This window comes from Schistocerca piceifrons, chromosome 5 (assembly GCF_021461385.2).
Source record: "Schistocerca piceifrons isolate TAMUIC-IGC-003096 chromosome 5, iqSchPice1.1, whole genome shotgun sequence".
In the NCBI taxonomy this organism is placed as follows: domain Eukaryota; kingdom Metazoa; phylum Arthropoda; class Insecta; order Orthoptera; family Acrididae; genus Schistocerca; species Schistocerca piceifrons.
The window spans coordinates 396,055,724-396,076,427 of NC_060142.1; the positions used below are offsets into that span (position 1 = coordinate 396,055,724).

Consider the following 20,704-nt stretch of genomic DNA (forward strand, 5'->3'; position numbering starts at 1 on the left):
ATAAGAGGAACTCGTAGAGGCATCTAGGCTAAATGGTAGGGCAGAAAAAGTAAAGCTCTGAATTACATGTGCAGTGTTAGAGAAGTTCCATCAAAAATTCAAAAGAATTGAAGTATTTCGCTTCCAAAGGAAGTAATAATGGATAAATGTGAAAATGAACATGCTGTCAGTCTAGTATTACGTACGAGAAAGCGAAGGAGAGGGATAAGGACAGGCTCAGTGGTTTCCGGAGTAGTTGGGCACTCCAAACAATTTTAGCGTTTCTGCTAATAAGAATAAAAGTTAAAGAAAAACATGGAAATATTTATTGCATTGTAGGCTTGTTAGGTACTCATATTGGCAGAAAACCTTACTTAGAGATAGTAAATGCTTATCATTTGTCAGGTATTGCGCACGCTTTAATGGCGCTGTTTCTGTGGTTCAGTTTCATATTTTATGTCTGCTGCCGATTGATCATTGTATTTTTATCTCGGAAATGTATTTTCATCTATTAAGTTCTTATTAATTCTTAAACGTAAATCATCAGAATTTTAAGCTAGTCGTGATTAAGTGCCTTATCGCTCTATAATTCATAAAAGGAAACTGACCAAAAAGCTTGATTTAGCCAAAAGATTGACAAAATCAACTGAATCGTAGTTTACAAACATGTACTGAAAGTAATTTGCCCACTTCTTTATTCTTAATTATCACTCTTAAACAAAACTTTCGCAGTTTTTTAATTTTATTATGTTTTTAAATGTGCCAAGTGACACACTTAAATAAGTTAACTAGCCTTAGCATATACTAGATTACGATGGATTAAAATTTGTCTGTGAACATCTAGTCTACTTGTCAGCTACATGCTTAAAGAGTGTATATGTTGTTGTTAAATAAGCAAAGACTAAAGGGGAATACAGGGTACTTTTCATATTTCCATTACCTCATCCTTAAATCGAACAATAGTTCTCAAAGAACAATTTTGAAATCGGTAGTAGGATCAAAGTGAAGGCCTAAATCGAAAGATCGGCAATGATGGTAATACAGATTTCTATTGAGTAAAAGTGTTGCGTTGTATTATTGTCTTTCTTCGCATTACTCAGGAACGAAAATAATTTTAGTAGAAGGCAATAGAGAACATTACTCCAAACACACAGAGCAAATCTTCTGCATAAATATAAACATCTGCATTGTCAGTATACTAACTCTTTACGATAGTTGTTAAATGTTCACATGGTTGTTCTGTTACAGCCAACTAAACTGAATGTTTACAAGAATGATGCAGAAAGCTGGGATTACACCAATCCAAATGTTGGTAAGTCAGCAGTTAACGTACTTACAGTGTGGTCAAACATTGAGATTGAGTAAATGTTGAGCTTAAGACCATTAACGAAATTATGTTTAACAGTTGTCTCCCTGCAAAAATGAGTAAATTACATCCAGCTATTGATGTTCCTGTTCCCATTTAATTTGGCACTTGGAAGGAGACTGAACCTACTCCTCATCACGGATTTGGTACAGATTAATGGCATATGCAGGGCGTGGCCAGAAAGAAAGCGTTTCAGACAATATAGTCCGTCAGACGCGGGGCGGACGAGACATGATAGTTTCATATTAGCGTACTTTTCAGGTAGCGGTCGAATCGGCGGAAATAATACAGAACGGTGATCAGAGGACCCTGGAATCCAGGCCCTCTGTGAAGACTTTATTTCTATTGTTGTGTTACTTATACTGCAGATAATACTGGGCATATTATTTTCATAAAATGCATGAAAAGGAAAATTTGTGATTGCAAATTGCTAGGAAGGGACTGTAAGGCGCATAAGAGAACTTTGTATACAAAATCAGATTCTCTTATTTTTTCTATTGATTTACACGTGCTGGGATGATTTTCGTCGTGAAAACGGGGAAACTTATTTTACGCGAGCAGCTGACGGGGGAGCTCGAAGGTCAGAATGAAACGAACGGGAGTTCAGTACACTTTAACTACAACCCCGTCTTGGAACGTTACTTGCAGAGACCTCGTGGACGCTGCAAGTACAACCCATTTTGGAAACTATTTGTCATCCCAAATTTTCCTTTGCCTTTTCATGCGTTTTATGAAGATATGAATGAATAAAACATATTTAGTACTATTTGGGCTTATTTTCAGTGTAAGTAACGGAGAATTGAAAATAAAAATGTTTCCTCATAGGGACTCGACCCCAAGACACTCGTTTACCGTTCTGTACTAGGTTCACTGCGCCAGCCGTTGCCTGGAAACTACGCTTACGTCAACGGCTCATGTCTCTTCCGACTTGTGCCAAAAATATTATATTATCTAAATGCTTGATCGTCTGGAGTTTGTATTCTGCCACTTTAATTTGTGGTGAAGCACTGCATATGTTGCTAATTGGGATGAAGTCGATGATGGAGTAGGCGCGGTCGCCACGGTAGTAAGTCCTTAGTTTCGTGTACAGGGAGGGGATCTGTTCCCCATCAGATTTGTGGTAGGTTTGATTTCTTTTTCTGGAACTAACATTTAGGGGTAAGTACCATATGATGCATTCTAATTCCTCGCCGCTTACAGACAAATCATATACTGGAACACTTCATAGTTCGGACACACGGCTCTTTCATTTTAAAGATTTAGGAGGTTGGTGCTGACTCTAGATAAATTGTTGTAGTGCCCAGCTATTAAATCATTATTTAGACGGCTAGGTTAGTATTACTTCTATAAAATTTCATGGTGTTAAAATTTTATGACGCTATTGATACAACGGTTCACAGTTGTTAATTTTAAAACTTCTTTCTTTGTCCACAGCTAGTATTTGTTTTTAAATGAAATAATTTTGCCTTAAAGCTGTATCTTACTGTTAAAATGGATTTCACTGGACATCATTGTGTCTTTAAAGTAAATCTTTAATCTTATTAAAGCGTGCAATTTCAGTAGATTTTTCAGTGTCTTTCAAAGTTGCAATTAGTTTGCATTTGATTCTGAGTTTTATTGCATGCGTAGGCTTGTTCTTCAAGCTAGTAATATCAGCTATCAAGTAAAAAGCAGCAAACCTTTAACAGTGGCTGGTTAATCCCATTTTGCATAGTTTCCCTGGAGTAATTTAAATGACCGACAAGAATGCAATTTAGAATCACAAATAATTTAGTTTCTAAACTACCATAATGCGTTTTGGATTCTCCTGCTACATAGACTTCTTTAATTCTTCCAACTGGGTTATCCGATTTTTCGCGTTGTACTGGTAATATATGAAAGACCGTTATTTTCACTACTTTGTTGGCTGCCTAAAGTCTGCGGAATCAGTATTGCTGTGCAATGCACAGTTCTAGACAGTTTCAGCTAAACCTTTGCACAGTTGCTATTGTCAAACAGTAAGTTATGATGAATCAGCCGAGAAAACCAGTAACTGGTACTGGTAATTGTTTCTTAATTGGTGCAAGTAGAGGAGTAAATGTTTCCTTTCTGACAAGTTTTCCATAAACTTGCTACTCCTCTGAGCACAAGCACGAGATAATGAGAGCAGTGTTTGGAGTTGACCCCTGCCAAGTGGCAAGCCCCCGGCCACGTGCTGCATCGATCTTCCTGGCCCGCCATTGGGGGGTAGCTGCTGGCCCCAGCGTACGAGTCGCACCCCACAGACAGTAGTTCTGGCCAAAGGCTGGACTGGATTTTAATATTACGGGCAGTAATAATTTTAGAAATATTGATTTTTCTCTGCCTGCCTGTAATTAAATTTTATAAATGAACAGGTCATTACATGAAAATGAGTTACTATTCAGAATAAATAAAACATTCTTCCTTGTGTCGGAATAAGTGAAATGGCAACGAGAGCAGCGGAACCTTGGGTGACCCAACAGCACAAAAAACTCAAAAAGAGAACTGAGGCTGGAAAGGCCGATAACAGATTACTACGGCCATGTGGGTAACTTACTTGGAACAGTGTGTGACCGGGACGTTAAAGTGTGTACAGCCTAATCAGAGCGGTTTAAATTTTTATCAAGTTTCTCGAATTACATTGGTATTGTTTTTCGGTTGACTAAACAGATTTTAGAAAAAGAACCACTACATTTTGCTGCTGAACAACGTGAAATTGAATTCTGATGAGCAAACTGTGGTGGTAACGAATAAAACGTTAGCAACTGTGTAACATAGTAAGAATAAGTCAAGCAAAAGTATAATTTCAATGTGTGGTAAGCCTTGCCATAAAAGTAGCGGTGTTATGTCTACTCGACAGAAGTATGAATTACGTAGTGTCGTTAAGTGTACCAAGTTTCCAACCGCGCTAAACATGACACATTCGAAATATTTGTGTGCAATATCTGTAATTATCTAGAAAAAGATTAAACTTGCTAGTCACCAAATAGTGACAATGAAAATAATAGGTGTATATGTAAAACCAAATTCTAGGTTGATAAAATTGTAGTCCCATCAAAGTTACTTGACAGATGGCGAATGTCACTTGCCGCTAAATTGCTGCCACGGCGACTGCCGCTCGGTTATCGGCGACAAATATGGCGAGTCACTTAACATGTGCTGTTTCTTGTTGTGATTCGTAACGCGGAGCAGTATTGGAAGCGGCCACCGTAATGTATGATGGGAACGCAAGGTGCTCTGTCGGTAGCTGAACTGCGGCATTCGACGCGGTTTAGAGCCCTGAATTTAACTCATATCCTAACCTAACCACAATCTCGTAGTGTGAAATGTATCCGAGAAAACTGTCAACAATCTGGGGCAGAGCTAAAATATTGCGTCCTTCACGGCGATTAAAGCTAACCTCTACGAGCAAACTCAACACAGAAAAATTAGTTTCAGCGCTAAAAGCAAACAGTTATTTTTCACTAGCGCTGATTACCTGAAACTGTTCTAACATTGTCTACATAAGATTCTGCGTTCAAATCGATGAGCAATCGTGGTTGGCACTTGGTTGCAGATTATAGGCGACACAGGTAGTCCAAAACGAAAAAGAACAATAGGAAAAAAGAGCAATTACAAAGTCAATACGATGACGAAAATGTGGCAAAGTATTAGAAATACAAAAATACATTAAAACCAATTAATTGGATAAGAATAATAGAATCTTGATTTACATTTAGATGTAAAAAAATTTACTGCGTTTGACGAAGGCCAACCTCCCTTCCTCTACTCAGTTTAATTCAACGATGGATTTTTGTTTCGCACTATGTCGTTCATTACTTACGTAATGTAAGCCGATCTGTTTGGTTATTATAACTCTGTATGTGACACCGAATTGCGTCTTTTACGTCCGAGTAGTTTGTTAGGATAAGGAATTGGAAGTGAACCGACAAGTTGTTGATTGGGCGCGATGTCGAGCGCTCTGATTGGAGGTACCCAGATCCAACGCGTGACGTGCAAACTATAAACTAATTTCGATCAGACTATAATTAACCAGTTTGTCGAATAGGTAATGTGTGTACCAGAGTACACCTATGTTGTAAGGGCCACTGCTACGTACATGTTAGGGGGTACGTCCCACTATACCAGTTACTAGGGTCTTTCCCATTTCATTCACGCAAGAAACTCTGGTAGAATGAGTGTTTAAATGCCTCCGTGAGCTGTAATTAATCTTGCACTCACGATCCCCACGGAGCGATACAAAGAGGGTTGTTGTATATTCAAAGAGTTGTCATCGTTTAAAGCTGTTTCTTGAATCTTTGTTAGTAGACTTTCTGCTGGTAGTTTGTCCATCTTAAGAGTCTCGAGCTTAAAAATAAAGATCCCTAGTTTTGTAGTCAAAATTTATATGAAATAATACAATTTTTTTATTGTGGGGGAAACGCAGGCATGGTTCGCCGTTAGTCTTGATAAGCTCGCAATTTGAAGTATACCGTATTTTTTCTATTGAGATTTAGGGGTTGGTTTGTTTCTTCGCAGAGATTTTTTCTAATTTTGATGTTACAGCAGGGCGTCATTTTTAGATACGCACACAGTTTTATTACAACCCGGACAACCAGAGTAACTTTCACCATACAAATTGGTATTCAAATGTGGAGGTAACAGGAAGCAGTCGCAGATGAAATAAAATTGTCTATTTGATGGTGTCCTAGTAGGAATAGTGTCAGTCCAAAGCAATATCAGATTGTGAAACTTATACTATGTAAACTGACTCTCCATCTCTATGTAGAAACAAGTTGGATTCGCTATTCTAGGTACTGACGCGCGTAAAATGCATAATCAGAGACGTCATAAAAAAAATCATAGTTCAAATTTTGTGATCTCATTTATTTGGGTTTTTGAATTCTGTAAATGCTTTCACAAAAGTACACCAAATAATAATAATCACTGATGATGCCCTTATCGGACTTAACATGTTCTCTCCCAGTTTTATGTAATATCAACATAAGTCTCAGCATTCGCAGGAATACAAAGCAGCTTTGGGATACTGCTAATATTTTCAACCGTCTTAGGAAAGGCTATTTCACCTGAAGCTTGTAGGAAATGTACAGTTTTTTCACATCGGAGAATTATGTGGATGCACTGAGCAGCTTGCTGCATCCAATCTGTAGTGAATAGAGCCAACATACCTCCCCTGCAATTTGACCACGATATGTTGACCCCATTTTAGTGGTGCTGCTGGTTGCGGAGAAAATCGGCACTTGGTTTTGGAATTCTCCGAGCGCTGTCAGTATTTCCGCGGGCGTCACATCTGTCATTTGTGTAAGCGCAAAACATAGTTAATGGTGCCAACAATGTGCCCATTTTCTCTAGGCAGCCCTAATGTGAGGACAGGGCACGCTCTGATCATACCCGACAGCCACCGCGTGAAGGGTCAGTTTAACGCTGTTTTTGTAACAATAGCGGTTGAAATGTAGTAGTAGTAGTATCGTTGAAATAATCAGTTTTAAAATCTTCCCTGTTGAAGTCATTGTGGTAACCACAAGTATTGTTGCCGTGAAGGATCAAGAAATATGTTCAGATAGCTATTTGTCACCTAATGACTTCTCGATTACTTTAGAAATCGTACGTTTCTTCTTCACACAACGGCTAGCTAGCCCGTGAGCATATTCCCGTAGTTTCTGTTGTGGGCGACACTGAATCCAGACGATGGAAGGAAATCAAAGTGATGAACTCTACATAAATGGGAAGAGCTGTAGAGGTAATTTATTTTTTTGCAAAGCAGATTTATCAAGTTCGTAATTCTAAATTACAACGATAATCGACAGAATGTAACATCAAAACGTTTTTAAAATTTGAGGGTTTCCTGTGTTGCCATGTAAAGTACGTAGTAAAGCCATTTTTCAGTGGCTCTGGATTGACTATCAGCCAGGTATGTTTTCTATTTATTTATTTATTGGGAAAGTATGTGCTACTCCCAGTATCTGATGACGGCTGGTGGTTTTTTAATTATGTTAAAGGCAGTTTGCAAGAAACTGCTGAGTAAAAAGGCTGAGCTAAGATAATACAATGATTGAAGAAATTGATACTGGACATCTGTTCTCAGTAGACTTAATGTTATGTCCGAAATTTGCAAAAGCTGGCTCTGTAACGTCCTGGTGAACCAAAACATGGCAACCTACTTAGTGTGTTGGCCCGCCATTGGAAAGCAAAACAGCATCGATTATGCGTGGCATGGATTCGGTAAGCCGTTGATAGGTTTCCGGAGGTGTGTGGCACGAGATGTCCACGCACAGTTCACGTAATTCCTGTAAACTACGAACCGTTGGTTTGTGGATAGCATCCCAGATGTTTCATCGGGTTCGTGTGAGGCGACGCGAGTTAGCCATCATGCTCTTCAAACCATTGTAGCACGAAGGTGACTTTGGGACGCGGACAGTTACCCTACTGGAAGATGGCTTCTCTGTTGGCGAAGACGATCAGTCATGAAGTGATTGTGGTGGCCCTCAAAGTTCAAGCAATTCAAAGCTGTTGCGGCGCATATTTCGAGCAGTAGTTTTCACTGGCAACGGCTTATCCCGGCGCAATAATCGACCTGGTGTGGCAGACATGATTATCCGACCAGGTGACACGGTTCAATTGGTCAATAGTCCGATCGCGATGATCCTGTGCACAGTGCAGGGGTAATTGACTGGAGGAAGCTGGGGCGATACCCATCTCTTCTGAGAAGCGTGAGTGCTACAACGCCGCCTTCACTATGAGCTACATCATACTCTCACTTCATCCCCATCCACCGCCCCAGGGCCGGACGATGTTCACATTCAGGTGTTGCAGCTTCTTCCTCTTGCGGGCAAACACTTTCTCCTTCATACATACAATCGCATGTGGTCAGAGGGCACGTTCCCCAGACAGTCGTACCCATACCAAAGATTGGTAAGGACAAACAAACACCTTCCCTCTAGTTATCACTCCATTTCTCTCACCAGCTGTTTGTAAGGTGGTGGAACGTATGGGCATATACTAACCATTGCACACTGTGAATATCGAGCGCGCCGTTCTTGGGTTGACCATTTCGTCACTTCGTGAACCTATGTCATGAATGGTTTTCTGCAGAAATACCAGGCTGTGGCCGTGTTCGAATTGGAGAAAGCCCACGACATTTCCTGGAGGACTGGTATCCTCCGTACTTATCTACACGTGGAGCTTCCGTGGCAGCGTGTCCCGTTTGCTTTTGCTTCAGGAATTTTTAAAAGACGGAATTTTCCAAGATACGTATTGGGTTCTTCCTTGTCGGACACGTTTATCCGTGAAAACGGTGTTTCTCCTGATACCGTACCGAGCGTGTCCTCTTTGCTTTCGCAATTAACGCTATAATGGCCTGTCTTCCGCCGGACATATTCAGATCCCTTTTCGTTGATTTTTTTCGATCTATTGCATGCTCCACAGATTTGTCTCCTTGTGCGGCGTCTTCAGCGATGTCTCATTCGTCTTTACTCGTGGAGCCTCGACAATCGTTATCGCTTTTCCATTGACAACCATTCGTATGAGTTTCTAGCGGCTTGGTTTCTTCCACCGTCTTTACATCTCATCTGTTCGTTGAAATTACGAAATTCCTGGGGCTCAAGCTCGATAGGAAACTAACTTGGCCCTCCCAAATGTCTTACCTGGCCGCCCGCAGTACACGGTTCCACAATGTCCTTGTACTACGTGTCCTCAGCGGTCCTTCCTGGGGAGCGGATCGGACCACCTGCTTCCATTTGTACCGGTCCATTGTCCGTTCGAAACTAGAATATGGGTGTTCAGTTTACGCATCTGCACGTCCGTCCCTCTTACGCGGTCTCAGTACTATCCACCATCGTGGCATCCGTTTGGCCACTAGCGCCTTTTACACTAGCCCGGTTGAGCGTCTGTATGCCGAAGCTGCCGAACAAACAGTCATACCACCGTGACTTTCTCCTCGGCAGATACGCATGCCGTGTGTCTGCCATTCCTGATCACGCATCCTATGCTTCTTTGATGACTCCTTTGATTGCCAATATGGGGCGCGTTCCTCTTCTGTTACCTCATGGAGTTCGCTTTCGGCTATTGCTCCGGCAGTTTAATTTCACGCTTCCTGCCATTTTCCCGATGCGTTTAAACCTTTGACCGCCTTGGCTTCGTGCGGTGGCCCATGTTCACCTTGGCCTTCGTTCGCTCCATCCTCGCTCTATCGCCGTAAGTTTCACGACCACATGAAACTCGCAACGGTAACTTTGTGTACAGGTACGGCTATCGGACTGACCGTAGGCATTGGTAACGACGGTTTTCGGTGTCTACTTCCGGAACACTACTGAGTATTTAAGGCAGAACTCTTCACCCTGGTCAGCCCACGCAGTACATCCAGCGTCGCAGTCTTTCCAATTGCGTTGTCTGCTCTGACACTCCATGCCGTTCAGAGCCTGAGTATGCTGTACACTGTCCGCCCCGTAGTACAAAGGGTCCAGGAAAGCTGTCACTGGCTCACTCTTGGTGGAACATCTGTTATGTTAGTGGGTTCCTGGTAAAGTTTGTCGACGGGAAACTAAGCCGCTGACGCTGCTGCCAAGGCTGCAGTCCTCTTACCCTCAGCCCGCTAGTTCTTCCACTCACTCCGACGATCTCTGTGTTGCCGTCTATTAGCAGGTGGTGTCACTTTGGCAAGGGCCAAGCTTCGGGGAATTAATCCTCTTCCAGGGGGCTTGGACGAGCTCCTCTCGACCCTCCCGCCTCGAAATCACCATTTTAACTAGGTTGAGTATTGGACACTTGTCTTTTTAGCCCTCACCATTTCTTGTGCTCATTGTCCTCAACCTCTGACGGTTCGCAATTTCCTGACGGAATGTCCTTTCTTTAACCACGTACATTCTCATTTATGTATGCCGCGTGAGTTATCGGTCGTTTTAGCGAAAGACGCGCGGACTGTCGACCGCGTTTTTCTTTTTATTCGTCGTAGCAATACGGCGAAGGACATTTAATCTTCACTTCAGGACCTTTGTTTCTCTCTGGCGTATTTTATGGACCTTTCTGGAAGTCCCTGTTTTAGCTGCCTTTGCTTCCGTCGAGTGGGCTTAACGTGTAGTCATTTTAACTCCCCTTTTTATCTTAGTGTTCTACGGTCTTGACATGAGCACGTATGACTCAAGTTCTTTTTGCGCCCTAAAACAATCAATCTTTCCGCCTATTCATGGTTTCGTCGTCCTTCAACCAGTGTCATCTATTTCCGGCCCGTGTCGTTACTAGAATTGTTAAGTTCTTCTGTGCTCTGCTTATATAATTTCATTGCCGCATAAAGTGCCTGCAACGCCACCATGCGGCATTAAATTCTGCGATGGGCAATTGCCATAATGTTTTGGCTCATTAGTTTGTTTGCAAGTACATACTAAGTATCACGATTTGCCAGTACCTTGTTGGCCCTTGAAATACTTAGTGCTTTAGGAAAGAGAAAACAATCGTTAGGCCTGCACTGGAGACTTTGCACTACTAATGATCAACGCTGAGACATGGTCAGAAATATGAGCTAAGATTATGGTTATTTTAGGTAGTACGTATCGAAATGCACGTGAAGGGTAGCTCTCTCTCTCTCTCTCTCTCTCTCTCTCTCTCTCTCTCTCTGCTGGGGCTTCTATTCATTGCCGAACGAACTAATTTCCTTAAGAGAAGGTGCCTTTGAATGTCAAAAAATGACGAAATTAGTGAGCATTTCATTGCCATTTTCCTTTCATGGGAAAAACAGAGGATAGTGTGAAATCATCCACTTGACTCTTTTAGGTCCTAATTAACTTTTATTTTTCGACGTAGCGCCAAAGTATGCCAGTGCACTTTCACAAACGTTTTTCTTCTAATCGATTACATCCCTTTAGTGCAGAAGCTGGTAGCTCTGAAAAATGCCTAACTCCAGTGTTAGAACTCGGGGAATTTTTTTAAACTGGTTTTCGTTATCACTTGAGGCTGGATGGAAGGCAGAGGGTGCCAGATCTTGTGAACAGGAAGAGTTCGAAAAATTCGTTCTTCTAATACAATTTCCCATTGCCAAAGCACCTTTGAATAGATGTTCGTGCTTCCAGTTAGAAGATTGTATTGCTGTAGATATGAGCTAGCTTGCCTTATGCCAGTATCTTAATCTCTGTAACTTCTGTAACCTACTTCCATTTGAACATGCTTACTAGTGAGGCGTCTCTCTCGCCGCTGCTTCCTCTCCTCCCCAAACTTCTTTCCATAATAGTAAATTTATTGATGTCACAATGTGTATAATCAGAAAATCCTTTTTAGTAAAGTTGTGCCGTAAATTTCATTGAACCCTAGTTTGATTCAATACCTATTCATTAATTTTAAAGTCTAACCACCTAATCCGAGCATAGATCTTTCGCAGATTTCAAAAGCTTCAGTTTTCTTCTGGTCTGAATTTTTTACCGCCCAAGTTTCACTCTTGTACAGAGCTACATATAAGACAAATACCTTAAGAAAGAATTCTTAACACTTAAGCTTGGTGTTATCAGATTTCTCCTTTCCTTAAACGCTTTTCTTGTTGTTGGCCGTTGTCAGTTATATTCTGCCGAAGCAGAGATATATTAAACTTCATCAGCCACTTCTAGTAGCACATTTCGTAGTGTAATTTTCTCTGCATTGTCAAATTTCGTTAGACTACTTTGTTACCTTTATGTTATTTTGTTAATATTCATTTTGTAAATTATTTTGTGGAAACTATCCATTATGTTAAACTGATCTTCAAAGCCCGTTTGCGTTTCTGCCTGAGTTTTCTTATATGATGTGGATTCCAGTACGGTCGGGTTTGGACACAGCCGCCGATTTCGTATGTTTAAAATAGTGTGTTCTCTTCATAGACTATCAGTCAATTTGCAGATTATTTAACGTGGAATAATTCTCGAGGATGAAGGATGTGTGTGTGTGTGTGTGTGTGTGTGTGTGTGTGTGTGTGTGTGTGTGTGTGTGTGTAAAACACGGCAAGTAAACCATAAAATTAAACTTTCTTCTTTTTAACAAATGAAGTTGACACTTCGTTCTGTTATTGTGTAATATCTGAGCATTACAAACAAATGTAACTTGACATAATATACTATGCAGACCAACTAAATCAGGAAGGGAGAAAATGCCCCCCACTTGAACGCAAAGCGACAGGTAAGTCTTAAGACAGGCGTGTTTCTTACTCGGGGCTACTGTAAATGATTCGTTTTTTTTCCAAAGTATTACGTGTTCAAATATGATTGCATGAAACAACTGTAAACTCACCAAGTTAGTTTTTTATTCTACAAATGTTCTGAGACGCCTCTGGTCACACGCTCGAATGGTAGTGAAGTTCGTTTCGTTCGTCATATAGCAAAATCCTGTTGACGGCCATCACAACAGCATTGATTCGTTCTGAGCTGTTCCATTGTTTTGGGCAGTGGGGATACGTAAAACGTTCCTTAATGTATCCCGAAAAGGAAATAACAAGGCGTAAGGTCAGGCAACCTTGGAAGACCAAGGGAACAGGCACATTTTCTTCACTGTGTCCATTCTAGTGATGCGAAAGTTCGTCTTTTAGATAGCGACAAACGTCAACGATCCAATGATGTGGTGCCCCGTCTCATTGGAAGACGAAGTTTTTGGAAACGGCAGTCAGTTGTGGAAACAGTCTTAATTGCAACATACCAAGGTAAGAGGTAACCATCAATCTTCGCATAGGAGAAAAACTATTCCTGCGGCTTCGTGTATGGCATTGTACAGAAAACTTCAACCTTCTGCGAAACTATCCGTGCACCGCAATTTCATGAGGATGTTCAGTGCCTTAACTCTCACGTTGTGGCAGTTGACTATTATCCATAAAAATGGAAGGTGCTTAGTCACTGAATATTAGCTTGGAGACGAAATGTTAGCACACAAGTGCTACTTGCGTTATGATGCAGAATTGGAGGTTGCCGGACATAATCCTTCTGGTTTTAATTGTTGCACAAGCTGCAGACAGCAGCAAAATAGCTGTCGCAAAAGTTTGCACGTAAGTTTGCTGCGGTATTTAAAGTTCATGGTTTATGCAGACAGTTGATTATTTTGATCTGCGTACGAAACTTTTCCTCACCCTCTCCATGGTTCCATCTGCTACACTCATCCGACCGGTACTTTGCTGTTTACAAATAAAACCAGTGTCGCTGAAGTTATCAATAACAACGCACAGTTGTCTTTACATGGCGATTGTTTTCCCTCGTAACGCCAACTGGTGGGTGCAGTTCATGCCTCTGCCATATTTGTACAGGTAATACTTTCGAATTCAAAGACGAATGATTCATTTGTAGTAGCCTTGCACATTGTGATGGAAATAGACGCTGCAGATGTACCATTATAGGTGTCAGTATCATCTCAGATTGCAGCCGGACTTCTGTGGATGCTGATCTCATTTACATCTGTGTGAACTGTTCATCCTATACTACTATAACAGCTTGGTGATTTGCTAAGACAATGGTGGATATTTTCGAAACCTTGGGTTATTACAGAGAATCAACACTAGGACACACAACATTTCATACAACAAATCCGTTGCGAAACGATTTACGGTATACATATATCACTCTGCTTTGCCAGATGTTTTTGCTGACTGAGTTGTGGGTAGTCAAATGCCAGATTTTATGGTAATTAGAGGAACTTTATTTGTAGTATAAGAATTCGTATATGCTCCATGTTGAAATACTGAGAGGTGTAGTAGTCTCACAACGGCTATGAATAAGCAATGTGGCAGGAGATTTTCTGTGCCAAAGCGTTCACCGCTGACAGCCAGGCTTCACTTGAAAAGGTGAGACCTGTCTTGCGGGTACAAAATTAGACACGCTGAAAGGACTCAAAGCACGAGGCTGCGACGGTGGAAATAGGCCTTCGTAGATGACGCAGAATCCTGGCCATTCCGTTATTCGTTGCATTACTGGGCGCTGAATAATTGTCACGTAGTTTAGGACATCACGCACACGAGTATCGGTGTTTTGAATATTGCATTGCACACGTTAAAGTACTTTCTTCGTGGTTTATGCCACCTGTATTTTGCAATAACAAATAGCAAAAATAAGTTTGTTCAGAAGTGAGATTCGTTTCGAAGAACAAAATGTTCATGCACAGCCTGAGGGATAGCTGAAATGCTTCTTTCCTGCAAAGAATTGTTTATTTACGGCAAATTGTAACTTCGTGGAAAGAGCAGTAAGAAGAATGGTGGAGAGGTTAGTGATTTTGGGCATAAAAAAAACAACACTTTAACGCCAAACAAATAACGTTGTTAGTTCCTCTTGTTTACAATATTACTATAAATTCATCTGGAAAGAACAAACGACTTAGACTTAAACCTCGCAGTAGAAAAATGCCCACAGCCGCTCAACTGAACTCTCTCTCTCTCTTAGTGACTACAGGGTATGCGGAGGTATTCATAGATTTTTATATTCTAGTCTAGCGAAGTTGTTTCGCAACAGCACTGTAATCACGCTGGCGCGAAAGGGGCCCTAGTGGCGGCCATTTTGAACTGTTTCATTGCGCAAGATTACCGCTCAGCATTCGGGTACCGTATGAATCGCACAAAATCAAATTAAGCTAGATTTCGGTTCTCACTAAATTTATCGAAGCAGCTTGGTTATAAACAAACCCACCCAAACTGTGCACGTACTACTGATACTGTATCAGTACTCCATGTTTGTTACATTTTGATATGAAGACAAATCATCTGTATCTCTCGTTACTGTCAAAGATAGTGTGATATATATTGTACACTTGTGTATTTAGACTCCCTGTAAAACCTAAAGCACGGTAAAAATTTTCAGATGCCGCCGTTAACAGCATATTGGAGTTCATGACGATCACCAGCATCAATCCAGAGTACATAGTTAAAAATTGTTTCTTAAAGTCTTTACACAAACTTTATTTTTCTTCCATTCATAACGTCATCAACCAATATATTACGTCTGACACAAAAGAATGTGATTGGTGCAAATTTGCGTGCATAGTATTAGCAGAGTGACTGCTAAAAATGCCCTTAAATGATTGACTGAATTCCAACCGCAGTTGAAAACACTTGGGTGAGGTGTGTGGTAGCTCGGAAGGAGCAGCGTCGGCACGCTTCGTCACGTGTAGATTAACACTAGAATGACAAGATTGTTAAAGGCCAATGTAAAAGTGTGATGTAGAAAACCTAACATGCATCAATTTTATAAAAAATGCTATGTGGGGTGTTTTTTAGTTGAAGTATAGGCTATTAAGAGATCATCCCATCATTTTAAAAAGAAAATAATTTTTTACCTTTAATTTTCACTTATGAATCAAATACATATAAACAGTTTCAGCTTCTCGGTATGCAAGATAAGAACTATGGCAGAGAACCATTGTAATTGCAGTATGGTGCTATAATTGTTTTTCATTCCACACACGTGTAGCATATCTTTAGTGTCCATCACTCATGGTTCTGTGGCACCAAGTGCAGGTATTTGTTTTTGTCATGGTTGCAGTGCAAAAGCTGCGTCTTTTTTGCGTCCATTCTGCCTTTTCTGTTGGTCATCATGTGTGATTTCCAAGACCTACCTGTCACATGGTGGACACAATAGGGTGCCGTAAATTACACATCTACTATCAATCACCATTATTGCACGGGCAGAGTAGAACTGACAAAACATATTGGCTTCTTAGGACAGAAGAATCAAGCTAATTTACAGGCTAACATTTGCCAAAGTTAAAAATGAAGTGAGTAAATAAGAAAATAAATGTAAGTGCAGTTACTCTCCAATGTCTCTCCAAAATTAAGTATTAAAAGGCAAATATCAGAGTGCTGCTTCTCACACTACTGTTGAAGTAACTGCTTCAGTTTTGTTAAGTTAAATTACGAGAAATTCTTAATTATTCAAACTTATTGCCAGGAAATATTACAAACTATTGTAGGATTGAAGTAGCAATTTCAGATGAAGTTCATTAAACTAGACTTCATCATACCATCTAGAAACCAGCATTGCATGTTACCTGCACACTTTATGCAAATTTCTATCATGCAAGCAATCTGTGACGTGTGTAGCTTGAAGTACTCCTAAAATCCTATGTAATGCAAGTCTCTCTCCAAAATTTTCAAATTGTGTGATATTTCAGTTAATTTTGCAGTGTTTGTCTTGGATACTTGTTATTCACTTCCCTTTAATAGTCCAGTTGTATAGCAACATTTAACTGTTGTATCAATGTTTTATGTTCTGTACACACAATTGAAATGGTTATCCCATAGGTGTTGCTGAGTGGTTGATTGCGAGGCATTTTGTTAAATTATATGAAACTGATCCTTCTGATGAAAGGGTTTGTCGCTTTATTATGTGCCAACCAATCATTACAAATCACCAAGAGACAGCCAAATGATCTATTAATTTGTAATACATGTGTGGTTTAATTGTGGGTGCAAAGAAGTGCAAATGCAAGGCCCAGCATGCAATTCTTGGCAGAATACTTGAGATACTTGTCAAGTAGGAAGATTTGGGGAGCTTTTAGAACAATTAATGTGGTGAGTGAATAAATAAATGGTGACTTCTTCAAGGCTTGAAACAAGATTGTATGTGTTACAATGAGCAGTGCGCTAAGAATTTTGTAAGTTTCAGCACAGTATCTACTACACCATCTTAGGAGACCTGTCATTTCAAATGTAAGTGTCTGTAGCGCACACCTTACCCATGACCAGTATGGAGGTTATAGGGTCATACAAGGGTTGAGGGAGTACATATTACTTAGTGCACTGAATCTGAAATTCTTAATTCATTTAAATGTTACTCATTCAGTATTGAAGGTAAATAAAGTACAAGGAGTAAACTCTGTTGTTCAACAAAGGATAGGTAAGTGGGAGCCAACTACAATCTGATTTCAAGCATCACTGCCAAGTAATATTTGTTGTTGAAGCCTGTATTGAATAATGAAGGTAAGTACGAAAAGAACTGTGTTTATTCAATGGAGATGGTTAGTAGTTGCAGTAAAAGATGTGAAACAACTGTGAAGGATCAGTAACATCGAAATATTGTATTGGAGGAATGAACATTTATTTTAAGAGAGGATAGAAACTGTGCTGTGTATGCAGCTTGGAAAAAGAGATTTGACAATGTTTGGAAAGCATTGTCAGACCTAAAATAAATGCGAAATTAATTTCGTGCTGGTATTGAGCAAAACTTAGTGGACTCAAGTGGAAATGATGAATTGTAACTACTTTGTCACACTAGGAATGAAAGGTAACAGTGTTGCTCAAAAGCCTGAACCTGTTTCCAAATAGCAGAATTTTCATAAATATGTAGCATTTTAAATTGATCAAAAGCTGTTGCACAAAACAATGTTGATTTGGTCTAAAGAAAAAGTGATTGATTGGGGAAACATAAGAAACAATCACCAGTGGCTGTCAGAGAACAGCTTTGATATAAGCAGTTAAAAGTATTCTATAGATGGGGAAGCAAAAATGCTTGTTCTGAACTTACAGGAGAAAGTTCAGAAATTTAAGCTAATGAATTTTTGGGTGAGGAATTATTACCAATATTGGTGGTGGTGGTGGACAGGAAACGTATTCTGTTAAAATTGCAATGGGAAAAAACCACCTTGGAAAATTTGAGTGCCTTTGATTTTTGAAGGATACAAAAAGTGCAGTTTCAGAAGTAGAAAAGGCGAAATTGCGTGTCACTCACCATTTTCCTGGTATTCTGGTGCCATCAATTTGAATTGCAACATTGACAGCTACCGAGAGAGTTCTGGTACACTAAGGGTCATGACAACCAGTTACATGCATTGTTAGTCCCCATTTCATGGGTATTAAGGTCGTGAGAGTTTCATACCTTGAATACATGCTAGATCTTGCCAAATGCTGATGCTAACTTTCATCATTTTTAATCATAGTTTCCTCAGAACAGGAAGTTTATCACGAGTGCACAACATAAACACTGCTCTGGGAGATGTTCTGTTAGCAATATAATTAACTTTAATGTGAGTTTCTGTAAATGTCACTAAACATAGCACACATTGTCATTTGTGGTGGTGGTACTTGGCTAACCACATAGATTCTTCTGCAGATTTTCCATATCATTTTTGGCTCGTGCTATTCACCGTTTTAAGTGAATTGCTTCCCATCAGTGCAGTTTCCTAGAGCTAATACTACTGTGAATCTGGTGTATCCTCAGAAAGATAACACCAAAGGAATCTGAAATGTGTTTTACACATGTTTGTACGAGTCTTCAGATGTAGTGTCTTATCCCATTACAGTTGGATGAGTGCTGGTAATAGTAATATCTTGAAGCAAAGTAATATTTGAGAACTTCACATTTCAATACTGTGATGTTAAGAGCTTAATGGGGGGTGTGGAAATACTGGGAAGGCGATTGATAATTTTGCTGTCAGCTTGTGATGCAATGAAAATGTTTTTTTTTTTTTTTGTATCTATTGTGTGGAATATTAACCCTTCCTGAAGGCTTTACAGTAGATTTTGTGCCCTTCTGTAGCAGCTGATTAGGATTTTCTACATTTTTAGTATTGTTTGTTGTTCCGTAAGTGTAACTGAAAAAGTGATCGGGTATATGAAGCGTGGATGCAGATTATTGGACAATGGAATGAAATTGGCAGTTTCGGCTGTGTACATTGAGTTTTTGTAAATTCTGCTTTGTCAAGTTAAACAAGGTGAAACAGAATGTCTAGAGTCATTTTGTATAACATACATTTTGACTGTATTCATTAATACACATGGTAGTAGAGAAGTGGTAATTAAACTAAAGAACTTCATGGCATTATTTGTAACAGCCTATGAGGTGCTGTTTGACAAGATCACACAGTTTCAATTAAAAAGAAAAAAAAACCATTGTTAAATCTACAAAAATGATTTTATGTAAATGGAAGGTGCTAAGACACTTAAACAGCAAAGCAGCACTTCCCTACATTTCACAGAAAACAGTTACATAGTAAAAATACTTGTTGCAATCATGCCTGGATTATACCCAAATGGAATGACTACTTGGAAAGTCTTTGAGGTACTTGTAAAAAAAATTTTCAGCCATTGTTCTCAAAAGCATATGTTGACATGTTGAAGAAGATGGGGATATTAAGAAACAATTTCCTCACTGCACACTTCCTTCATCAATCAGTAATCGCCATGTATCATTACATATGCACAAGAAGACATGATCAAGACACAAGAGCATTGTAAAATAGAACATGCAAAAAAGAAACATGCAATGATTTATGCACAACAGGAACACAGGAACTCTGCTACAGGAAATGAAATCTATAGAAATTTATTGCCTACTACATCAAGACACATGAAATATACAAGCTCTGGGAAAAACATAGAACAGATCACTGAAAAATACTGCATGTTCCGAAAGTATACAAGAACAAAAAAGAAACAATATGAATGATCATAAACATGGCACAGCTGCACACTTAACAGAATGTGATACATTAGACACAAACACCCTCATTAGAATAGAAGTCAGGAACACAGCAAAACAAATATGCTGCTGTGACTGACTTTTTTGGTGTTTGTGTCTGTGCAGGAGCTGAAATGGAGCATCTTCTGGTCTTTCGCAGATGCAACTCACCAACACATCTCTGGCAGAGCTTGCATTCACATTTTATTACATGACTGGTAAGTATTTTGGTTCTCACAATGGTTGTTAAAGAGCAGAAAAGATTTACTATTATTTTTCGTCTTATGTGCCTGAAAGTTTCACAAAATTCGGTAAGTTACATATAATTTGATGGCTGAAGTTACTGTTGTATATAGTAACTCGGCTTCTTGATTATTCATTCAATGATGAAATATGGAAACTGCAACCATTCTTACAAGAATAATTCCATGTTGTGTGTGTTGCTTCTAGCAGTCCTCCAGTAATTCCTAGGATTCATGTGTAACTTAATTCAGATTTCACCACCACTCCTCCTAAATCTCAGGATAAAAAGAAAAACCATCTGAAATTTTTAAATGAGTTGCCTGTTGCTTCCGGCTCTTAAGGCTTCACTCTGAGACACGTATTGAAGTGATAGTAAGATCTCGGCACAACACACTGAAATTGTTAAAAACATTTTATTTTTTTCTGCATACCAGGGTTTTAAGTTAGAGATAATCTGATTTACAGTTTTTAAAATGAAGCATCAATTTACAGAACATAATCAAAATGTTTCCAGTGACATTGTTCATAATTCAAATCACCCACACTTCTGAAAGCTTAATTCTGTTCCTCATAAATGCTATTTAACTCATAAAATTTTAAGTTACTGATGTGGGAACCTCTGTCTACTAGAGCATGACTATCATTGATCCAGTTCATGCTTAATACATTGTTGGTTTCCATACAAATCGATTCACTGTTTGCCCTTTTTGGGCTGTTTTACTGCTCTTTAGGATATTCT

At 39.7% G+C, this 20,704-nt stretch overlaps 1 protein-coding gene across 2 annotated transcripts in view; it reads left to right on the top strand.

The window, feature by feature from the left end:
- LOC124798462 (heterogeneous nuclear ribonucleoprotein L) overlaps window positions 1-20,704 on the top strand; it is a 174,657-nt gene that overhangs the window by 115,012 nt on the left and 38,941 nt on the right. For both annotated transcript variants that reach the window (XM_047261890.1, XM_047261891.1), the window contains exon 6: window positions 1,228-1,291. In XM_047261890.1, the coding sequence (XP_047117846.1) occupies window positions 1,228-1,291 (64 nt within the window). The remainder of the gene's footprint in view (window positions 1-1,227; window positions 1,292-20,704) is intronic.